This window comes from Schistocerca serialis, chromosome 9 (genome assembly GCF_023864345.2).
Source record: "Schistocerca serialis cubense isolate TAMUIC-IGC-003099 chromosome 9, iqSchSeri2.2, whole genome shotgun sequence".
In the NCBI taxonomy this organism is placed as follows: Eukaryota; Metazoa; Arthropoda; class Insecta; order Orthoptera; family Acrididae; genus Schistocerca; species Schistocerca serialis.
This window is the reverse complement of record NC_064646.1, coordinates 502,125,522-502,148,230: the sequence shown is the minus strand read 5'-3', so window position 1 is coordinate 502,148,230 and position 22,709 is coordinate 502,125,522. Positions and strand designations below refer to the sequence as shown.

The 22,709-nt window shown below is 39.1% G+C and overlaps 1 protein-coding gene across 4 annotated transcripts in view; it reads left to right on the top strand.

Annotated features, from left to right (window-relative positions):
* The window catches only part of LOC126419906 (tau-tubulin kinase homolog Asator), a 609,233-nt gene that overhangs the window by 513,521 nt on the left and 73,003 nt on the right, over positions 1-22,709 (top strand). For all 4 annotated transcript variants that reach the window (XM_050087187.1, XM_050087188.1, XM_050087185.1 and 1 more), the window contains 4 exons: positions 1,450-1,704; positions 10,018-10,201; positions 12,488-12,919; positions 15,690-15,896. In XM_050087187.1, the coding sequence (XP_049943144.1) occupies positions 1,450-1,704; positions 10,018-10,201; positions 12,488-12,919; positions 15,690-15,896 (1,078 nt within the window). The remainder of the gene's footprint in view (positions 1-1,449; positions 1,705-10,017; positions 10,202-12,487; positions 12,920-15,689; positions 15,897-22,709) is intronic.

Sequence of the window (22,709 nt, the reverse complement as noted above, 5' to 3'; positions counted from 1 at the left end):
TGGATATGTGTGTGTGTGCGAGTGTATACCCGTCCTTTTTTCCCCCTAAGGTAAGTCTTTCTGCTCCCGGGATTGGAATGACTCCTTACCCTCTCCCTTAAAACCCACATCCTTTCGTCTTTCCCTCTCCTTCCCTCTTTCCTGATGAGGCAACAGTTTGTTGCGAAAGCTTGAATTTTGTGTGTATGTTTGTGTTTGTTTGTGTGTCTGTCGACCTGCCAGCACTTTCATTTGGTAAGTCACATCATCTTTGTTTTTAGATATATTTTTCCTACGTGGAATGTTTCCCTCTATTAGAACAAATAAGTATAACATACAGGCAGCTGTTAGAAATGAAAATTATGTATTCTCATTAAACAATGAAAAATCCAGGATGAAATGTAACAATATGAAAAGGATAGTTTCTATTACCCATATAGCGGAGATACTGAGTTGCAGATAGGTGCAACAAAAAAGAGTGTCAGAAAGTGAGCTTTCGGCCAGCAAGGCCTTTGTCAGAAATAGACAACTCTCTCTCTCTCTCTCTCTCTCTCTCTCTCTCTCCACTGAAGCAAATGCATCACGTGTGTGTGTGTGTGTGTGTGTGTGTGTGTGTGTGTGTGTGTGTGTGTGTGTGTGAGAGAGAGAGAGAGAGAGAGAGAGAGAGAGAGAGAGAGAATTGTCTATTTCTGACAAAGTCCTTCTTGGCCGAAAGCTCACTTCCTGACAATCTTTTTGTTGCGCCTATTGTGACTCAGCATCTCTGCTATATGGTGAGTACATTCTCATTACATTGATACAAACTATCCCAATTTCTTGCATTATGTCTGATGGATGCTAGAAAACTTTCTTGCACCAGACTGTAGAACCATAATTGTGGCCCTATATGAGGAGACAAAGTCTTCATGAAAATTGTTTTTGTTTCTTGTATTGTAGTTGTAAGATATGTGGTTAGATTGAAATTGATTTTTATACTTTATCAACAAACAAAAAAAAAGTACAGTGACTGAGCATATGTTTTGGAAAGTAAGTGCACACACTTACATTCCAAACTGTTTGAAGACACTTCGGCAAGATATGCTTTTATCAAAATAGGCTTATTTTCTGTCTTTCGACACTGTGTTTGTATTGTTTTAAACTGAGTGGTTTTGGGCAATTTCACCCATCTTCGTATCATTTTTTCATAGTTAGAGAGTAATCAGTCTTGAAAGAACTTTGATTTCAACTGGACCTCATGATGTTTTTGTCCTGTGTTAATGAATACCCTGACTAATTTCACATCTCTGAATGTTTCCTATTTGATGGGATCTGCAGAACATGATGAATGAATGAATAAATGAGTGAATGAATGAAAGCTGAATGAGATGAATACTTGAAGTAATGAAGCAATTCAAAGTTGAAATACTATTGATAACTCTATTCTGTACTAGTTTGTTTTTGAATTTTTTGTGTACATTGTTTATTTTTCAGATGCTGATTGGCCTGTTCGAACGGTGTATGAAGCGTCGTGGAGTGAAGGAAACGGATCCTTATGACTGGGAGAAGGTGCCAGTGCCAGACACAATCCCGCCACAGATATCCAACACGCCGGCAATCGTGTCACGGCCCCAGACGACCGGCCAGACTGCTCCCCGCATTACTGACAACATGCTGGAGGATAACCTCATCACCAGCCTCGACAATAATCAGGAGAACATTGAGCCGGACAACAGGAGGGAGCTTGAGGTGAACATACACCCTTGTGGCCAGCAACTGTGCTCCTACTATTACAGTTTGATCAGTTTAGAGGAGTAGCTAGACCTGTGATATGCTTACGGTTCCTGCTGTGATGACCTTACCTGTAGTTGTGAGGCGTCTTGTGTACTTCCATCTCTGTTTTGAATTTTCCAGTGTTGTTATGTAGCCTATAAATAAATATGAGGGCCTTTCAAATGTGTTTTCCCAGCTTTAGTAGTTGCTTTAATGACTTCTGTTCTTGTGCTTGCAAAATTTGCAAAACTGTAGATCCTGTAGCTATAGTGATGTATATCCATTTCTGGTTGTTTTCTTTTTATAACATGAGTAGTGTTTTCCACCTATGATTATCTGTCTGCAAAACAGTATAGTTATGTCACTGTCACTGTATTATTACTTTCATAACATGTGCACAACCCTTTAACACTTTTTCTCTACTGTCAGATCAGTATACTTTTATTTTTCATCTTAGATCTTTGAAAATGACTTTTTACTGTGCCTGTTTAATGCCATTAGCATTATGTATAGTTTTTTTCCTCCCGTGTTTTTAGGGTTTTAATTACTTTTTGTACCTCCTCTTTTCTTGAAATTCCAGATATCTTTGAGAGCAATTAACTGTCTTCCATCCATTTATTTCTTGTTTCAGTTCTTGTACGCAGAGGGCATTTCTATTCTACTATTATTGAATACACTCTGCTGTATATAAATAACATTGTCCCCATTTATTTTGCATTTCGTTTATTAACCTGCATTTTAAATTGCAGAAGTAGCTAAGATATTAGATTTATTTATTTTTGAGACTGTTTCTACCTTATGTGAATATTTAACTTGCCTAGTCTGCCAAAGATGACCATCCTGAAAGATGTTTTTCAAATATTGTGGTAAGTGTTGTGCACATAAGGAAAGTAAGTTTTCTCACTTGCAAAGAAAAATGTTCAGATTATGAACATGTCTTTTTGTTATCACTTGCTTTGTTCTCATTTGCATTGTTCTCATAAGGCTAGCACGTCACCTACAATATTTTTGATAACTGACCTTTCTTATTTAGGAATTTTGTAACAGCTGTTATATGTGTGTGGAATTCCTGTAATGTGACTGACATCAGAAAGTTATTAGTTGTCTTTCTGCTTTTCAGTGTATTGTTTGTTTACTGTATTACTGGGAAAGAAAGGAGTTGCGTAATGTGATGCTGTAAATGGTTAATGCTTTTGGCTCTTTGTAATGGATGCGCTTTTGGCTCTTTGTAATGGATGTTGTGAAACATGCAGAATGTAGTAGTTAGGAATCATACCGATGCAACGAAAAGCACACCATGCTTTTCAGTTAGCCATTAATTTGTAATTGCTTCTTTGAGGTATAGCATAAATGCTGAAATTTTGGTAGAACATAAAAAGCCGAAGACATACTGCTATCACAGTTTGGGACAATATTGTTTAGTGCTCTTTACATCATCTGGTTTTATTATTATTATTATTATTATTATCATCATCAAGAGCACATAATGCCTTCAAAGCTGTTTCCATTGTTATGGTAATTTGTTGGTTTTTGTTACTCTCCGAGTTAATGTCAAGTGTCTTTCAAGATGCATATTGGATATTATCATGGCTGAAGAAGAGTAATTGTATGTAATGTAAGTAAATTTGGCATATTTTGTTGATTCAATAAGTGTGTGTCATGCTGCAAGCCTCAAATACTCCATTACTTTCAGTGTGTACAGCTGTGTTATATATTTTCCATAAGACATATTTGAAGAAAAGTTCAGAGAAAGACAGTTGATAATGCATAAAAATCTCATGCTATTCTGAAACAAATTATGAGTTAAATATTGTAAAAAGAAGTTACCATTTTTATCTCCTTGTGAGCAATTACAAGTATGCATATATCCAGGAAATCTTTTGTTTTTGCGCACCTACTTATCAGTTTCGATGTGATAAATGACATATCTGCAGACAGATAAAAGTATATCAGATAATGTAACAATACAAAAGAAGGAAAGTTGCTACTCACCATATAGTGGAGATGCTGAGTTGCGATAGGCAAAATAAAAAGATTCACACAATCATAGCTTTCGGCCATTAAGGCCTTTGTCAGCGGTACACACACACACACACACACACACACACACACACACACACACACACACACGCAAACGCACACAACTTGCACACACATCTGCAGTCTCAGAGACCTGAAACCACACTGTGAGCAGCAGCATGATGGGAGTGGCAACTGGGTGGGGGTAAGGAGGAGGCTGGGGCAGGGAGGGGGAGGGATAGTATGTTGGGAGTGGCGGACAGTGAAATGTTGACTGCAGACGTGTGTGCAAGTTGCGTTTGCGTGCGTGCGTGCGTGTGTGTGTGTGTGTGTGTGTCTACTGCTGACAAAGGCCTTAATGGCCGAAAGCTATAATTGTGTGTGAATCTTTTTGTTGTGCCTATCGCGACTCAGCATCTCCGCTATATGGTGAGTAGCAACTTTCCTTCTCTAGTATTGTTACATTCCATTCTGGATTTTCCATTGTTTGATATATCAGATAATGTTGAGAGGGGGAGGAGAAGAAAGAACTAAACCAGCCAAAAATAGGCTTGCATATGAGACTTTACTGATAAACTGTGAAAACTACATGTATATCAGAGTTCTTAGTTTTTCATAATTTTCAGGAAGGATTCTAGCAGATCTTGTACATTAACAGAAAAATAAATTTCAGAACAGAAGTTTGGTGATGGTCACTGTGGCATGCGTACAGATAAGCTGTGAAACACACTCCAAAAGCCATATTATTTTGATATGTCTAGATAGTTTTTAGTTCACATTACATTTCAGTGATGAAAGTAGGATATTTGAATGAAGGATTAAAATTGGGAGCAGTGTTGGTCATTTGAAATAAGTGTGTAAATCTCATATATGAGACAGTCAGGCAGAGAAGAGTAAAAAGAGTTAGTAAGAATTACGTAAACAAGTGCAAACAGACAGATACTTTAATATAATTGCTATATAACACAGAAATACTTATTAAAAAGTAAAAGAATGATACATGATGTATGTTCTGCTAGCCAGTTACACACCAGATATGTTGGTAATGGAGAAAATAATTAATTGAAAGATACAGGAGAGCAATTTGGAACTGATAACAGACTGATTACAAAATGGAGTAACAAATTGTGTACAACAGATACAGTGAAAAGTTTGGATGAGTATATGCCAGAATTGGAAAAATAAAAAAGAAAAAAAAAAAAACGTGGAAAGAGGGAGACAAAAAATAAGATAAACATTAAGTTGAGGCAAGTTCATTCAGGTACTGAAATGTCGTAGGGGATAGTGGTGACAATGTTTGTCACATAACTTAATAAAGAAAAAATTCACATTGTAACTTAGAAAAAATTTCTTTTAAAACAGTTATGTGCCGATAGGATGATCATATAGAACATGAAAACATGCTCAAACTATAATTACTGTAATTTTAACAGGTAGAAATGTTTCCATAAAAAAAGTCTTTCACCCTAAGAAAGAAAACAGAAAAATAATTAGGAAATTGCTAGGAAGAATTAATGCAAAACAACCTAGGAATCATTACGAACACCAGGGTGGTGCTGTAATATATTTGGTAAAACAAGAATAATATGAGTAAATCAAATAGAGTTACAGCAAACGGTATAATTGGTGGGGACTATTTTGTGCCATTAATTCTCAAAAATACATCATATAAATGTGCTGTGATTACAAACAGCGAGAACTTTAGTACACTATGTAAATATTATACTCTCTATGAGTTTTTCCAAAAGACTATGCAATCACAGTTTCACTTTGTAAATGATTAAACTGTCCAGACTTTATTTGTTGGTGGTTTCGAGAAACTATGCACTTTGAGGTAATTGTGAATTATTGAGAGAATGATATGCCTCCAGGAATTATACTGACAAAATTTATCTTTAAAACAAGACACATTGATGCGTATAACATGTGACTACATTCATAACCATATCAACCTCTAAAAGACATGTTCTCATTTACAGTACATTAGAAGCAAACTCAGTAAGAAAGCATTAACGTATGCCACACTGTTGATTTGTTCACTATCTCAATAATATCAGAAAATGATAAATTTTATTTTGCAATGACATTCATTAAGCATGATGAAGAGCATAAATTTCCAACACAGACATTCAGACATTGATCCTCTGTAACTAGTTTCCCTTTCTCGGTTGTGTCTCTTAGATTATGTACTCTCACATTTACAATTTTGATACTGTCTTTCTCTTCTCTGGTTTTGCGACATGAAAAATTACTCACTTATATTCTTTATTAGGCATCTGTGCTCCCACCCTCAATTTGCACCAGGGAAAAAAAGCAAGTGCACTCTTGAGGGATATCTTCCCCTGAGTTTTAGTCCATGGGACTGTGCCCCCAGCATACCTGCAATGTCTTATGATTTGACTACTTGCATACAATTGCCTTCAATCTCACACTGCTAGGAAATAATACAAAAAGCATATCTAATAAATTATGCGACAGAAATCCTGGCCAGTGCTTACCATCAGTAGGCGAAGTGTGTAATACTGCTGATACAGACACCTAAAATCAAAAGTGACACACTACATAGCTTTCGGAACTAATAATTCTTTTCTCAGGTGGGAGAGAGGTGTAGGTTACTACAGGTTGTAAAGGATGTGCAGATCATTGAGATGCGAGGATGAGAAGAATCCGTCTGCAGTGAGATTAGTGTAGACAGAGATGTAGGAGAGAAGATTGGCCTTCCCTTTCTTTGTAGCCTACAGTAACCTATCCTATTCTGCTACCCAAGGAAGGAACTACTAGATCCAAAAGCAGGACGACGGTGTGCTTCTCTCACTTACTTTTACATGTCTGTCAGTAGTGCTGCACATTTCAGCAATTCTGTCTAATGATTTCTTAAAATACAGTGTGCCCGAGAAGTTCCTAACAGTTTCTTTGAAAGAGCACTTGAATTCGAATGAAGTGTTTACAATATGGATGTAATGTGGAAGGAAACACTATAATTTGATGTAATCACTGCCGTTTAACACAATTGCTCTCTATATCTGAGCAGAATAGGAATTAAACTCCAGGGAGAGGAAATAAACTTTAAAGTTTGAGGTTTGCCGATGACATTTTAATACTGTCAAAGACAGCAAAGGACTTGGAAGAGCAGGTGAACAGAATGGACAGCGTCTTGAAAGGAGGATATAAGATGAACATCAACAAAAGCAAAATGAGGATAATGGAATGTAGTCGAAATTAAGTCTGGTTATGCTTAATAAATTAGATTAGGAAATGAGACACTTCAAGTAGTAGATGAGTTTTGCTATTTGGGAAGCAAAATAACTGATGATGGGCGAAGTAGGGAGGATATAAAATATAGACTGGCAATAGCAAGAAAAATGTTCCTGAAGAAGAGAAATTTGTAAACATAGAGTATAGATTTAAGTGTCATGAGGTCCTTCCCAAAAATATTTGTAAGGAGTGTAGCCATGTGTGGAGGTGAAACATGGATGATAAACATTGTAGACAAGAAGAGAATAGAAGCTTTTGAGATGTGGTGCTACAAAAGAATGCTGAAGATTAGGTGGGTAGATCACGTAACTAATGAGGAGGTACTAAATAGATACAGTTGGGGAGAAAAGAAATTTTTGGTACAACCCGATGACAAGAAGGGATCGGTTAGTAGGATACATTCTGAGGCATAAAGTGATCATTGATTTAGTACTGCAGGGAAGTGTGTATGTGTGTGTGTGTGTGTGTGTGGGGGGGGGGGGGGGGGGGCGGGCGGGGGGGGGGGGGGGGGAGGGGGGTTAAAATCATAGAGAGAGACAAAGAGATGAATACTGTAAGCAGATTCAGAAGGATGCAGGGTGCAGTAGTTACTTGGAGATGAATAGGCTTGCACAGGATAGAGTAGCATGGAGAGCTGCATCAAACCAGTCTTTGTACTGAAGAGGACGACAACAACAACAACATCTGAGCAGACTTCCTTTCTCTCCTCGGTACACCCAAAAAATACCGATTTCTGGGGTAGTTGTAAACATCACTGCCAAAATGCATTCATGGGGGTGCTGCAAATCCCTAATCTTCACCATTTACACCTGACTCTTAATGTGACACCTTTTGAAGAAGTCCAAGGATGTGACATCGAGCGAGCGTGCTGCCTGTAACCGTGGCAATCCTTGTCAGATCTGGTATCCTGGAAATGTCTCATCGAAGTAAATATGCACAATGTGTAAGGAGTTTAGTAGGGTTCAGTTCTATTGAAACACCACCAAATCTAGAATGTTGTCAGCAAACCATTTGGACTACGGTAACTGCACGAGCACATCCAGGTGCAATGTTGATGTGACTGTTGCTTTGGCAAAGAAAAATGGATCCTAAACACAGTGTCAGGTGAGGCCCAGCCATACATTTACCTTTCGAGTGTTACATTCCAGTTCTGTGGTGATGTGTGGTTCTGTTGGCCTGTATCCTGCTGTTGTGGTGATTGACGAGGCCGTGGGTGCGAAAGATAGCCCCAGCACTGAACAAACACTCATTGTTTACTATCTCAATTTAGTCGTGGCATGTGGGCATGCATGCCACACAGTGCTTAGGTTTATTTGTGACAAGCCTTTTTGTACTGTATGGTGTGGAAGTTTTGCTAGACAATAGTTTTTGGGATGCCACATTCTCAGCTGAGACACCGTGTCATCGCTTTGGTCTCTGCTCGATAGCCTGTTGTATGGTCGCTACAGTTCCCAGTGACACTGCACCACACAGTACATTTATCATCACAAACATTTTCAGTTTGCTGGAACTTACTGACCGAACACTAACGGTTGTTCATGGTCAGGCTTCTGTGTAGAAATATCGATGAAACCTTCTTGAAGCTGAATATAGGACAGTCCAATGAGTTGCCAAGTATGATGGTGATTCATTATGTGGTCCACAGCTTTTTTAGATTACTTGCAATAAAGAGACAAAAACATAGTGTTGTCCCAGTAGCCCTGTATGTGTATACGTGAATGAAAAACAACATTAATTTTCCAATTTCAGGTGTAAGCTCTAAACTACAAAGTATGTGCTGACTGGCAACTGTTTTGAGAGGTGCTTAGTCTGTAATGATATTATCCAGAATTATTTGATAGGTGTGTGTTTACTGATAGAAGAGCTAAATCTTTTTGCCTTACCTCCAGTATTTTTCTCAATTTTTAATAACACAGAACATACTATATCAGTTGCGGAAACAGGTTTCCAGAAATTACACAATTAATAATCCACCATGTATACTAAATTACTCAATAAATTTCATACTGCCCATTTGATGACTTATTTATTATGAATACCCAACTGTCAGGTGTTCCCTATAACATGATAAGAATTTTAATATCCTCCTCTCCAAATGTGAAACATTTCACAATGCGCATATGACTTACTGTACCTGTAGGCTATAATATCACTCCATTACTGACATGTGGTACCATGTATATTACAGCTAAACAGTGATGACTAAAATTCTTTGCCAGCTAAAGGAATGAAAATGTATTTATGGAATATTTATAGAATTTGACTCTGCTCAGCTGTGGCTTGTTGTTGTTTAGCATGAGCTTACTGTATCCTCTGTAACACCTATTAATATATTACTTACATTACTTGAAATATGAAAATGATTTTGTGTGCCAGATTGAAGTTATGTGTATTAAATGGACTAAATTATTGTTATAGTTGTCATGACTGTTGAAGCCTTCCAGTGTTAAAACTTTTTCAGTCTAGGACCTTCCTACATAACATACTTCAAAATTTCTTTAAATGTAAAAAAGGTATATATGTTTTCACTTTCAGATGAACATAATTGAATATTTCAGTTTTAAAATCACGTAAGGGAAATGAGTGGGAGAGAAGCTATTGTGTACGGTTTTCTGTAGCTCTGTGGATTTCCCTCTCACATCTTTCAATCTCCTTTGGTTCCTACAATTCGTAAAAATCAGATCTAGTGCAAGATATGGCTTATATAGCTTCTTTAGTGGAGAACAAGGTCTCTTGGCCCTAATTACACTCTATTGTCTGCCCATGTGCATTTTGAAGTGTAAATTTCACTTCAAAATCTTTAAGACCTCATAATTTGAGACAAGGAACACCTAGACATATTATAAGGAGGCACACAGTGTGAGCCCATGTCCTAACTTGAATGACTGGTTAATTTTAGTAGTTATGGAAAGTAACTAACTGCATGAAGTAAACTATATATTTGTCTGAATGTTTAATGAACAGCTTACATCAATGAACAAGTATAATAATTTTATTTCTGTCTTTGTTAAACAGGCACAGCTCGATTATGAAGGTGTATGTCGTCGAAGGCGTCACTTGCACGGAGAGCAGACATCTCCTCTAGTAACGGAGACAAATAGAGAGCGTGATAAGTTGGTAATAGACAAGAACTGTAATGCAACATTGGCTGCTAATCAGGCAATGAACCAAGGTGCTGACACAAATATGGCAGTACAAGGTGCGTGACTAATTTGTGCTGAGATATACATTACTGGCCATTAAAATTGCTACACCTAGAAGAAGTGCAGATGATAAATGGGTATTCATTGGACAAATATATTGTACTAGAACTGACATGTGATTACATTTTCACGCAATTTGGGTGCATAGATCCTGAGAAATCAGTACCCAGAACAACCACCTCTGGCCGTAATAATGGCCTTGATACGCCTGGGCATTGAGTCAAACAGAGTTTGGATGGCGTGTACAGGTACTACTGCCCAAGCAGCTTCAACACGATACCACTGTTCATCAAGAGTAGTGACTGGTGTATTGTGACGAGCCAGTTGCTCAGCCACCATTGACCAGACGATTTCAATTGGTGAGAGATCTGGAGAATGTGTTGGCCATGGCAGCAGTCGAACATTTTCTGTATCCAGAAAGGCCCATACAGGACCTGCAACATACGGTCGTACATTATCCTGCTGAAATGTAGGGTTTTGCAGGGATTGAATGAAGGGTAGAGCCACGAGTCGTAACACATCTGAAATGTAATGTCCACTGTTCAAAGTGCCGTCAATGTGAACAAGAAGTGACTGAGATGTGTAACCAATGGTACCCCATACCATCACTCCGGGTGATACACCAGTATGGTGGTGATGCATACAGGATTCCAATGTGCGTTAACTGCAATGACACCAAACACGGATGTGACGATCATGATGCTGTAAACAGAACCTGGATTCATCCAAAAAAAATGACGTTTTGCCATTCGTGCATCCAGGTTTGTAGTTGAGTACACCATTGCAGGTGCTCCTGTCTGTGATGCAGTGTCAAGGGTAACCGCAGCCATGGTCTCCGAGCTGATAGTCCATGCCGCTGCAAACGTCGTCGAAATGTTCGTGCAGATGGTTGTTGTCTTGCAAACGTCCCCATCTGTTGACTCAGGGATCGAGATGTGGCTGCACGATCCAATACAGCCATGCGGATAAGATGCCTGTCATCTCGACTGCTAGTGATACGAGGCCGTTGGGATCCAGCACGGCGTTCCGTATTACCCTCCTGAACCCTCCTATTCCATTGGATCTCGACCAATGCGAGCAGCAATGTCATGATACGATAAACCGCAACTGCAATCGCGATAGGCTACAATCCGACCTTTATCAAAGTTGGAAACGTGATAGTACCCATTTCTCCTCCTTACACGAGGCATCACAACAACATTTCACCAGGCAACGTTGGTCAACTGCTGTTTGTGTATGAGGAATCGGTTAGAAACTTTCCACATGTCAGTACGTTGTAGGTGCCGCCACCGGCGCCAACCTCGTGTGAATGCTCTGAAGAGCTAATCATTTGCATATCGCAGCATTTTCTTCCTGTCGGTTAAATTACACATCTGTAGCACATATTCGTGGGGTAGGAATTTTAATGGCCAGTAGTGTGTTACTAAGATGCTGAATGTAATAGTTCTGTGCTCAGTTTTATGTCAAAAAACATTGCAATTTAAGAGGAATTTTCCAGGCAGCTGGGCTCTTCTCATTGTAAAATATGATAGTAAGCAGAACAGGCTATGGTTTGTGTATGTCCTTTCTGAAAGAAGTTTCCTCCGGCTCTGGCTCTGTGTGCACAGATGTACTGGACTATCATAAAAGTCCTTCCATTCAACTCAAATAATTTTCCAAACTATTTCCTTCTTCCTCTGCTCACTTCTATTTCCTCAGTTCATAAGTTGCAATGTGGTACAGAGAGAGACATCAATGTTTGAGTTTAATATGGACACATGAACAGAGTTAATGATACTCAGATTGGCCACAGGTGATATTTATAGATTACCCATTGTGTAAACTTAGCCATTTACATTTTCTCAATAATATTTCCTAGCCCATTCAAGAACTTACTCATATATGGGAGGACGATGGCTCAAATCTGCATCTGGCCATCCATATTTAGGTTTTCTGTGATTTGTCTATGTGGCTCCAGGCAAGTGCCCGGATGGATCCTTTAAAAGGGCACAGCCAATTTCGTACCCCATCATTGAAACAGTCTGAGCTTGTGCTCTGCCTCTTATGACCTCAATGTTGAGGTCATTAGACTTTCCTTTAAGATGACAATGGCCAAAAACCTAATGCAAATCATAAGTTATTGGCTCGCACTCTCTATATCTTTCAAAAAAACACTAGATGAGATTGTTTTTGATGAATAGCAGCTAAATTTCCTTTCAGACTTTTATGGTAAGAATATTCATATGCATTTTTGGGGGAAATGAGTCAACACCTCGTATAATGTTTTTAAATTGCATTCACAGCATCTCCAAAGAAGCAGCAACAGAGACGCGCTGTTTCTGTGGCTGCAGCTGATGAGAAGGAGAGGAGGAAGCATCAACAGGAACAGCTCAAACCACAGCAGGACCACGGGCAGCAGCCGGATGCCGCAGAGCACGCGGTTGACTACGAGGGAGATGCCGTCATGGCATCTGCTCGTAGCAACTCTGACACTCAGAAACAGCAGAAACAGGCAGTCACGGTTCCTTCTGGTTCCGCCTCACCTGCAGGCTCAGGTCCACGCACGAGTGGCGGCAGAGTCCGTGTCGTGACTGCTCCTGCCACCTGCGTGCAGGACCTGCCTCCACCGCCGCCTCCACTCGTCCAGACTGCACCCGAGCTGCCCAGCCCCCGCATATCCGCGCACCCGACTACTGAGCCTGATGGATCTTATTATGCGTACGACTCGGCTAAAGGTTTGTGTCTACTGCTGTGTTGAAATCTTGCCACCAGTGGAATGTTTAAACATAAACAGATTTTCTCACCAAACTTCTTTCAGCTGTTATGATCAAAGATGTAAACTGACAGAAAATTTGTAATGGAATATACAGGTAAGTATGCCTGTGAGGGTAAAACATTACTCACTAAATAGAAACAGCACTGAGCTTGCAGTTGGTATGTACTAAAAGACTAACTAGCAGAGCTTTATGCAGAGTTTATTTTGATAGTATCTATCTAATACTTCTAAATAATTTTAACTTTGCACAGACCCCTATCTCCTGTTTATATACTGGATATACTGGGAAAGTTGGGATATATCTACATGGAAGAATTCTACAATGTATTTACAAAAAAATGATGGTACAAAATGTATATCATTTTTCAACGTATTCTCCTTCCTTTCAAAGCACTGGGTACAGTGGTCCTAAGCTTGTGTATTCTTGTCAAGTAGTAGTTTTTTGGTTGGTCACATAGCCACTTTGCCCTGCTTTCTTCTTCTCCAGACCCGAGGAAACTCGGTGACTTCGAAAGTGCAAAGCATTGGAAACTCGATGACCTCGGAAAACAGCCTCAAGTGACTCAAACAAATTGAAGTTGGGGGGGCAGTGAAACTTGGGCTGTATGGAGGGTGTTCCAGCAACTCGCAACCCAATTTCGTGATGGTTTAAATATTCCTGTGAGCCATGTGTGGGTGCACATTGTGACGTTACCACAAAATAGAAAGGTCATTTGAAAAGTAAAGGATGTTTTGTTTTGACATGTGACCACATTCCCACCTCCCCACCACCACCACCACCACCACCACCACCACTACTGCTGACTAACCACTGACCTTGGTACTCATCCAATTCAGTTTGGCAGGAGCTATGATCTGATATGGTTGATTACTGCTTAGCTTTGCAATTTTAAAATGTGTAACAAAATTGATGATCCTGCCAAGTGTGAGGTACATAGTGCTATAAGCTTTTAAAATGCACATAAAGTCCAACCCATTGAAATTTATAAATATATAGCTGAGGTTTATGGTAAAGCGATGAACAAAGTGTCAGTTCAGAATTTGTGTTTTGTGTTTAACAGTGAGTGGAACAATCTTCGTGACAAATATCACTTGGGCTGGCCCTCGGTGGTGACTGACAGACTCAAAGCGAGAACTGAAACAAAAGTCCAAGAAGATAGGGGTTTCACAATTAGGGGACTGCAGTGGCCTACTTTAGATGCTTCAATAACATTGCAGCACCATTAGAAATAAGTGACACAGAACTCTGACCGTGGGGTCGTCCTTCTTCACAATAATGCACGTCCATGTGCAGCAGGAGTCATACAGGATTTGATTCAGGAGTTTCAATGGGAAGTGATTCAACATCTACCACACAGAAGGGATGTAGTCCCAAGTGATTTTCGCTTATTCTCCAAATTGAAAGTTTTACAACAAGTTACAATGATCAGATATGATGTTGCTCATTTTGAGTGCAACATGGTAGTTCGGTTGTCATTCAGAGTTGGCTGGTCGGTAGTGTAAAGGTACTGTAATATGTGTTTGGTTTCACACTTGAATAATGTTTAGCATTAGCACAAGTGTAGGTAATGTCGCCCAAGAACGAATCATTTGAGAATGCGAGGTGTTATTAAAATCTGGTGACACAATTTTGTTACTTTGATTTCAAAACTGTTGTCTACAAAGGCATTAAATAAGCGGTTCCATCTTAGTCTTATTTACTTTCTGTACTTTATCCACCAGCAATTAAATGTTATTAATTACTCAACAAGTTGTTATAAAAAAAGGAGGGGGTGTGTTATCAATTGAGTGAGGCAAAGAAAAGCATGGGGACGGTTCTCACAATGTTGTCATGCAACACTTTCTTTATCAACAGACCTCATTGTTTGCTGTGAATTACTGGCTTTAGGATGTTTCCCAACAATTTGTCGCAAGACTCTTTGTTGATGGTAGTTCCTTTTGTCACAGAGTCTTCCAATACAGAAAATGAGAGCCATAACTTTTCCTGCTGACATTAGATACTTGCATTTTTTCCCTCTTTTTTTTTCCCCTTTGTGGATCCAGAGTATTGCCACTCTATATTCTGGCATTTTGATTATGGGTCATATTTGTAGTGGAAAGCACATACAGTGACCACTACCGTGTGATGGGAACTGTCTTCCCATCAGTCAGGAGGTACTCGAATCCTGACTGGGGTGTCCTGGCTTCAGTTGATAGGGAGACTAGAGGATATTGTGAGGGGCTGCAGCATCATTGAACATAACAGTTCTTTATTATTCTGAGAGACTCGGTGCAGAAGCGAGCACATGGCAGAGGATTGCTGTGCTGGCGAGTCACCGACCGTAGCTGCCGGTACTCTAGATACAGCACTGTCACTGACTGTGGTGTATGCCATTACCTTTTGGTGAACCCACATTTCATCACCAGTTTCGGCAGATGTCAGCAAATTTTATTTCACGTTGTTCAATAAACTGTCTTGTTACTCGTGGCCCAGAAACTTTATGGAAGCCAAATTCATAGTTGATGATTCAGTAGCCAGAATCGTGACTGATGCGTGACCTGTGATGCTCCCATATGGAAAGTAATTCACCTATTTACGACAACCCGTTTATAGTGATGCTTTTACACGCTTAAGGAGAGCACCCATTATAAATATACAAATAATCTTAGTCATCATTGAGTGAGTAGTCTTAAGATAAACTAAAGCATAATACGTCTGAGAGTTATACGCACGGTGCTTTTATTTACAGGTATACTGGGTTCGTCTCCGTCGACAGACCGCGAGCCTTTGCGTGAGCGTGTCAAGGAGCACCGGTCTCGGCGTTTCCACTCTGGCGGCCCCACGAGTCGCCCCCCTAGCTGTCGCATCAACAATCGTGATGCCTCCATCACACAGTTTGCAGTAATTGATGATGACAATGTGTCAGCTTTACAACAGGTCACCCGAGGGGGCGGTGGTGAGTTCCATTTTGTGCTTGATGATCCAATAATACTATTGCAAAATATTAAGAATATGGACATTTATAAAGGAATAGCATTGCTGCAGTATACACTGGCTCTGATTTGGGCTTTTAGAATCAGTCTGACAGTTTAGAATCCTATTTAACTGTTGCTGTCCCTCTGAGCTGACATTATTAATTTTAAAACTAGTACTTTATTCATCCAGGGTTGAAAACTTGTCTGTTCTGTTGTGAATTTTGCTAACAAACTTAAAAATAAATTATTGTATGTGCCTTGATGGTCATTGCTGACATCTTCAGTGCAGATGCACACTATGTTCAAACTCGTACAGCAGTTGGGTAAAGCTGTGAGCAATGAGGATAATGGATAGTGGATAGTGGACTACGTACATAGTCTGCAACAAGTTGAAAATTTAGGCTGGACAGAAAACGTGCTTGGATAGCCAAAGCATTTAAGGCGACCACGCATGTAAAGCAAGAAATTTGGGTTCGAGCCCCGGTCCATCACTAATTTTCACTTGTTGCCACTGAATTTATTTCTGTGCCCAATTTAAGCTGGTGTCTGTCTTTCTCTTAAGTTAAATGTTTCCTTTAGGTACATTAGGAAAGGAAATGATTTATCTTCATAAAATCCCAAAGTATTTTCTAAGTTATATTTCAGTGTATCCATTGAATCACTTTTTCCTCCATCTACCTCCCACCCTCACATTATAAAGAAAAATGAATTTGTACAGAGGTCATTCAGCAAATTTTCTGTTGTGAAAATATAAAATTTTTAGCAAATACAGAGGTATATTTTTATCACATCATATTTTTAACACTCCCATAGATTTAGTGACATTCATTTTGTTCTTACCCATTTTTTTTATTCAAGTTCATGTACAGATGTATACTTTTATATGTGTTTATAAGTGTCTATAGCCGGTTGTTATAAATTTCACTCCTAAAAGATGAGCACCGTCTAGCAGTTCGGCTTCATATTTTATTAATTTTATCGATTGAATTTTACTTTGATGCTATTAGTTTGTGGCAGTTTTACTCAGTTTTTACAAATTCTCTGTAGGATCATATAACTTCAGTAACTAGATCATCAACATTACGGTGTATCTCTGTGTATCCTGGGTGGAAAGTCAAGCACAATCTGACCCCCATTTTGCATGTTGAGAAGCTGGATGGTACTCAAATATAGAGAGCAAGTCTATAAACAGCTGATGTGTTTCAAGTGCCAAAATTGTTTTTTCGAATAGCACAGTAATTAAGAGACACGACAGAAACTTTGGTTACTTCATAGATGTAAGCCCTCAATGACATAAAAGAAGTAATTGAGTATATGAAAGGACAAACGGTTCACTGATGGCACAAAAATATGTTAATGATGAACACACAAAAAAAACACTATAAAATGTTTCTTTCCCTGCTATTATTTATTAACACCAGCTTCCAACTTTGGGGTTAATATTAACGAAAACATGGGACATTCGTGCATTACAGAAAAAGTCTATGCAGTGAAGGAAGGTCGGACTTCCAATGTTTCATTATAGTCCGGTCTTTAATTACAAAGCACCATATTATATCACAGCCTGGTCAGAGTATAATGATTATGATTATGGACTATGGTGACAGTTACTGAACTACAATTATCTTACGTAATACAAAGGGAGAGGATTTATGATTTCAAATGAGAATAATTTCATAGCTAAATTTTTATCACAAGAGAGAAGCATTTAACAATTTTGTGGTCGTCTTAAAGATACAGCATTCTTTTGGGAAAATATTTTTCTGGTACACGAACATCTTCAGTACTGTGATGTTGATAATATCTAGCTATTTAAACTGTTTAACACTACAAAAAAATTTGTGAAATATAAGCAAAATTGTCACAAACAAACGGTATCAAAAGAAATACAAGTGAGAAAACTGATAAAGTATCAAAATTATTTGCCAATATTTACCTTCATGTGGTGAAATGTGTAGTACCCAAATTTATTTATTTATTTATTTATTTATTGAGTCATCAGTCTTCTGACTGGTTTGATGTGGCTCACCACAAATTCCTCTCCTCTTCATCTCAGACCTATGTCCTCAATTATTTGCTAGATGTACTCCAATCTCTGCCTTCCTCTGCAGTTTTTGCCCTCTACAGCTCCGTCTAGTACTGTGGAAGTCATTCCCTGATATCTTAACAGATTTCCTATCATCCTGTCCCTTCTCCTTGACAGTGTTTCCTACATATTCCGTTCCTCTTGAATTCTGTGCAGGACCACCTCATTCCTTACCTTATTACTCGACCTAATTTTCAACATTCTTCTCGCCAAATCTCAAATGCTTTGATTCTCTTCCGTTCCAATTTCCCACAGACCATGTTTCAGTACCATACACTGCTGTTCTCCAAACATACATTCTCAAAAATTTCTTCCTCAAATTATGGCCTATGTTTGATACTAATAGACTTCTCTTGACCAGGAGTGCCCTTTCTGCCAATGCTAGTCTGCTTTGGATCTCCTCCTTGCTCTGTCCATCATCGGTTTTATTTAACCACCTACGGAGCAGAATTCTTTAACTTCTTCTACTTCATGACCATCAATCCTGTTAAGTTTCTCACTGTTCCTTTCTCTGCTACTTTTCATTACCTTTGCCTTTCTTTGATTTACTCTCGTTCATATTTTGTACTCATTAGTCTGTTCATTCCGCTCAGTGGATCATGTAATTATTCTTCACTTTCACTCAGGATAGCAATGTCATCAGCAGATCATATCATTGACAACCTTTCACCTTAAATTCTAATTTCATTCCTGAACCTTTCTTTTATTTCTGTTATTGCTGCTTTGATGTACAGATTGAACAGTAGTAATGCATCCCTGTTACACCCTTTTTAATCTGAGCATTTCCACTCTTATTATTCCCTTTTGGCTCTTGTACATATTGTATATTACCCATCTTTCCCCATAGATTACCTCTATTTTTGTCAGAATTTCAAACCTCTTGCACCAGTTCGCATTGTTGAATGCTTTTCCCAGGTCGACAAATCCTATGAACATGTCTTTATTTATTATAATAGAAGGAAACATTCCACGTGGGAAAAATTATATATAAAAACAAAGATGAGGTGACTTACCGAACGAAAGCGCGGGCAGGTCGATAGACACACAAACAAACACAAACATACACACAAAATTCAAGCTTTCGCAACAAACTGTTGCCTCATCAGGAAAGAGGGAAGGAGAGGGGAAGACGAAAGGAAGTGGGTTTTAAGGGACAGGGTAAAGAGTCATTCCAATCCCGGGAGCGGAAAGACTTACCTTAGGGGGAAAAAAGGACAGGTATACACTCGCACACACCCACATATCCATCCACACATACAGACACAAGCTGCTTGTGTCTGTATGTGTAGATGTATATGTACGTGTGTGCGAGTGTATACGTGTCCTTTTTTCCCCCTAAGGTAAGTCTTTCCGCTCCCGGGATTGGAATGACTCCTTACCCTCTCCCTTAAAACCCACTTCCTTTCGTCTTCCCCTCTCCTTCCCTCTTTCCTGATGAGGCAACAGTTTGTTGCGAAAGCTTGAATTTTGTGTGTATGTTTGTGTTTGTTTGTGTGTCTATCGACCTGCCAGCGCTTTCGTTCAGTAAGTCACCTCATCTTTGTTTTTATATATAATTTGTCTTTATTTATTTTTAGTTTTGCTTCCATTGTTGTTGTTGTTGTTGTTGTTGTGGTCTTCAGTCCTGAGACTGGTTTGATGCAGCTCTCCATGCTACTCTATCCTGTGCAAGCTTCTTCATCTTCCAGTAACTACTGCAACCTACATCCTTCTGAATCTGCTTAGCGTATTTGTCTCTTGGTCTCCCTCTACGATGTTTACCCTCCATGCTGCCCTCCAATACTAAATTGGTGATCCCTTGATGCCTCAGAACATGTCCTACCAACCGATCCCTTCTTCTAGTCAAGTTGTGCCACAAGCCTCTCTTCTCCCCTATCCTATTCAATACCTGCTCATTAGCTATGTGATCTACCCATGTAATCTTCAGCATTCTTTTGTAGCACCACATTTCAAAAGCATCTATTCTCTTCTTGTCCAAACTATTTATCGTCCATGTTTCACTTCCATACATGGCTACACTCCATACAAATACTTTCAGAAACGACTTCCTGACACTTAAATCTATACTCAATGTTAACAAATTTCTCTTCTTCAGAAACACTTTCCTTTCCATTGCCAGTCTACATTTGATATCCTCTCTACTTCGACCATCATCAGTTATTTTGCTCCCCAAATAGCAAAACTCCTTTACTACTTTAAGTGTCTCATTTCCTAATCTAATTCCCTCAGCATCACCCAATTGGACTTCATTCCATTATCCTCATTTTGCTTTTGTTGATGTTCATCTTATATCTTCCTTTCAAGACACTATCCATTCCGTTCAACTGCTCTTCCAAGTCCTTTGCTGTCTCGGGTCGAATTACAATGTCATCGGCGAACCTCAGCGTTTTTATTTCTTCTCCATGGATTTTAATACCTACTCCAAATTTTTCTTTTGTTTCCTTCCCTGCTTGCTCAATATACAGATTGAATAACATCAGGGAGAGGCTACAACCCTGTCTCACTCCCTTCCCAACCACTGCTTCCCTTTCGCATCCCTCGACTCTTGTAACTGCCATCTGGTTTCTGTACAAATTGTAAATAGCCTTTCGCTCCCTGTATTTTACCCCTGCCACCTTCAGAATTTGAAAGAGAGTATTCCAGTCAACATTGTCAAAAGCTTTCTCTAAATCTACAAATGCTAGAAACGTAGGTTTGCCTTTCCTTAATCTAGCTTCTAAGATAAGTCGTAGGGTCAGTATTGCCTCACGTGTTCCATTATTTCTACGGAATCCAAACTGATCCTCCCCAAGGTTGGCTTCTACTAGTTTTTCCATTCACCTGTAAATAATTCACGTTAGTATTTTGCAGCTGTGACTCATTAAACTGATAGTTTGGTAATTTTAGCATCTGTCAACACCTGCTTTCTTTGGGATTGGAATTATTATATTCTTCTTGAAGTCTGAGGGTATTTTGCCTGTCTCATATATCTTGCTCGCCAGATGGTATTGTTTTGTCAGGACTGGCTCTCCTAAGGCCGTCAGTAGTTCTAATGGAATGTTGTCTACTCCCGGGGCCTTGTTTCGGCTCAGGTCTTTCAGTGCTCTGTCAAACTCTTCACGCAGTATCGTATCTCCCATTTCATCTTCATCTACATTCTCTTCCATTTCCATAATATTGTCCTCAAGTACATCGCCCTTGTATAGGCCCTCTATATACTCCTTCCACCTTTCTGCTTTCCCTTCGTTGCTTAGAACTGGGTTTCCATCTGAGCTCTTGATATTCATACAAGTGGTTCTCTTTTCTCCAAAGGTCTCTTTAATTTTCCTGTAGGCAGTATCTATCTTACCCCTAGTGGGATAAGCCTCTACATCCTTACATTTATCCTCTAGCCATCCCTGCTTAGCCATTTTGCACTTCCTGTCGATTTTATTTTTGAGACGTTTGTATTCCTTTTTGACTGCTTCGTTTACTGCATTTTTATATTTTCTCCTTTCATCAATTAAGTTCAATATTTCTTCTGTTACCCAAGGATTTCTATTAGCCCTCGTCTTTTTACCTACTTTATCCCCTGCTGCCTTCACTACTTCATCCCTCAAAGCTACCCATTCTTCTTCTACTGTATTTCTTCCCCCATTCCTGTTTACCTACTTTATCCCCTGCTGCCTTCACTACTTCATCCCTCAAAGCTACCCATTCTTCTTCTACTGTATTTCTTTCCCCCATTCCTGTCAATTGTTCCCTTATGCTCTCCCTGAAACTCTTGTCAGTTTATCCAGCTCCTTAAATTCCCACCTTTTTGCAGTTTCTTCAGTTTTAATCTACAGTTCATAACCAACAGATTGTGGTCAGAGTTCACATCTGCCCCTGGAAATGTCTTAAAATTTAAAACCTGGTTCCTAAATCTCTGTCTTACCATTATATAATCTATCTGAAACCTGTCAGTATCTCCAGGCTTCTTCCATGTATACAGCCTTCTTTTATGATTCTTGAACCAAGTGTTAGCTATGATTAAGTTGTGCTCTGTGCAAAATTCTACCAGGTGGCTTCCTCTTTCATTTCTTCCCCCCAATCCATATTCACCTATTACGTTTCCTTCTCTCCCTTTTCCTACTGCCAAATTCCCATCACCCATGACTATTAAATTTTCGTCTCCCTTCACTACCTGAATAATTTCTTTTATTTCATCATACATTTCTTCAATTTCTTCGTCATCTGCAGAGCTAGTTGGAATATAAACTTGTACTACTGTAGTAGGCGTGGGCTTCGTGTCTGTCTTGCTCACAATAATGCATTCACTATGCTGTTTGTAGTAGCTTACCCGCACTCGTATTTTTTTATTCATTATTAAACCTACTCCTGCATTACCACTATTTGATTTTGTATTTATAACCCTGTATTCACCTGACCAAAAGTCTTGTTCCTCCTGCCACCGAACTTCACTAATTCTCGCTATATCTAACTTTAACCTATCCATTTCCCTTTTTAAATTTTCTAACCTACCTGCCTGATTAAGGGATCTGAGATTCCATGCTCCGATCCGTAGAACGCCAGTTTTTTTTCTCCTGAATTATTCCATTATCAATGGCAATGTCAGAATTGTCACTCTGGTGCCTTTACCTTTCCTAAAGTCAAACTGATCGTCATCTAACACATCCTCAATTTTATTTTCCATTCTTCTGTATATTATTTTTGTAGGCACATGGATGCATGCGCTGTTAAGCTGATT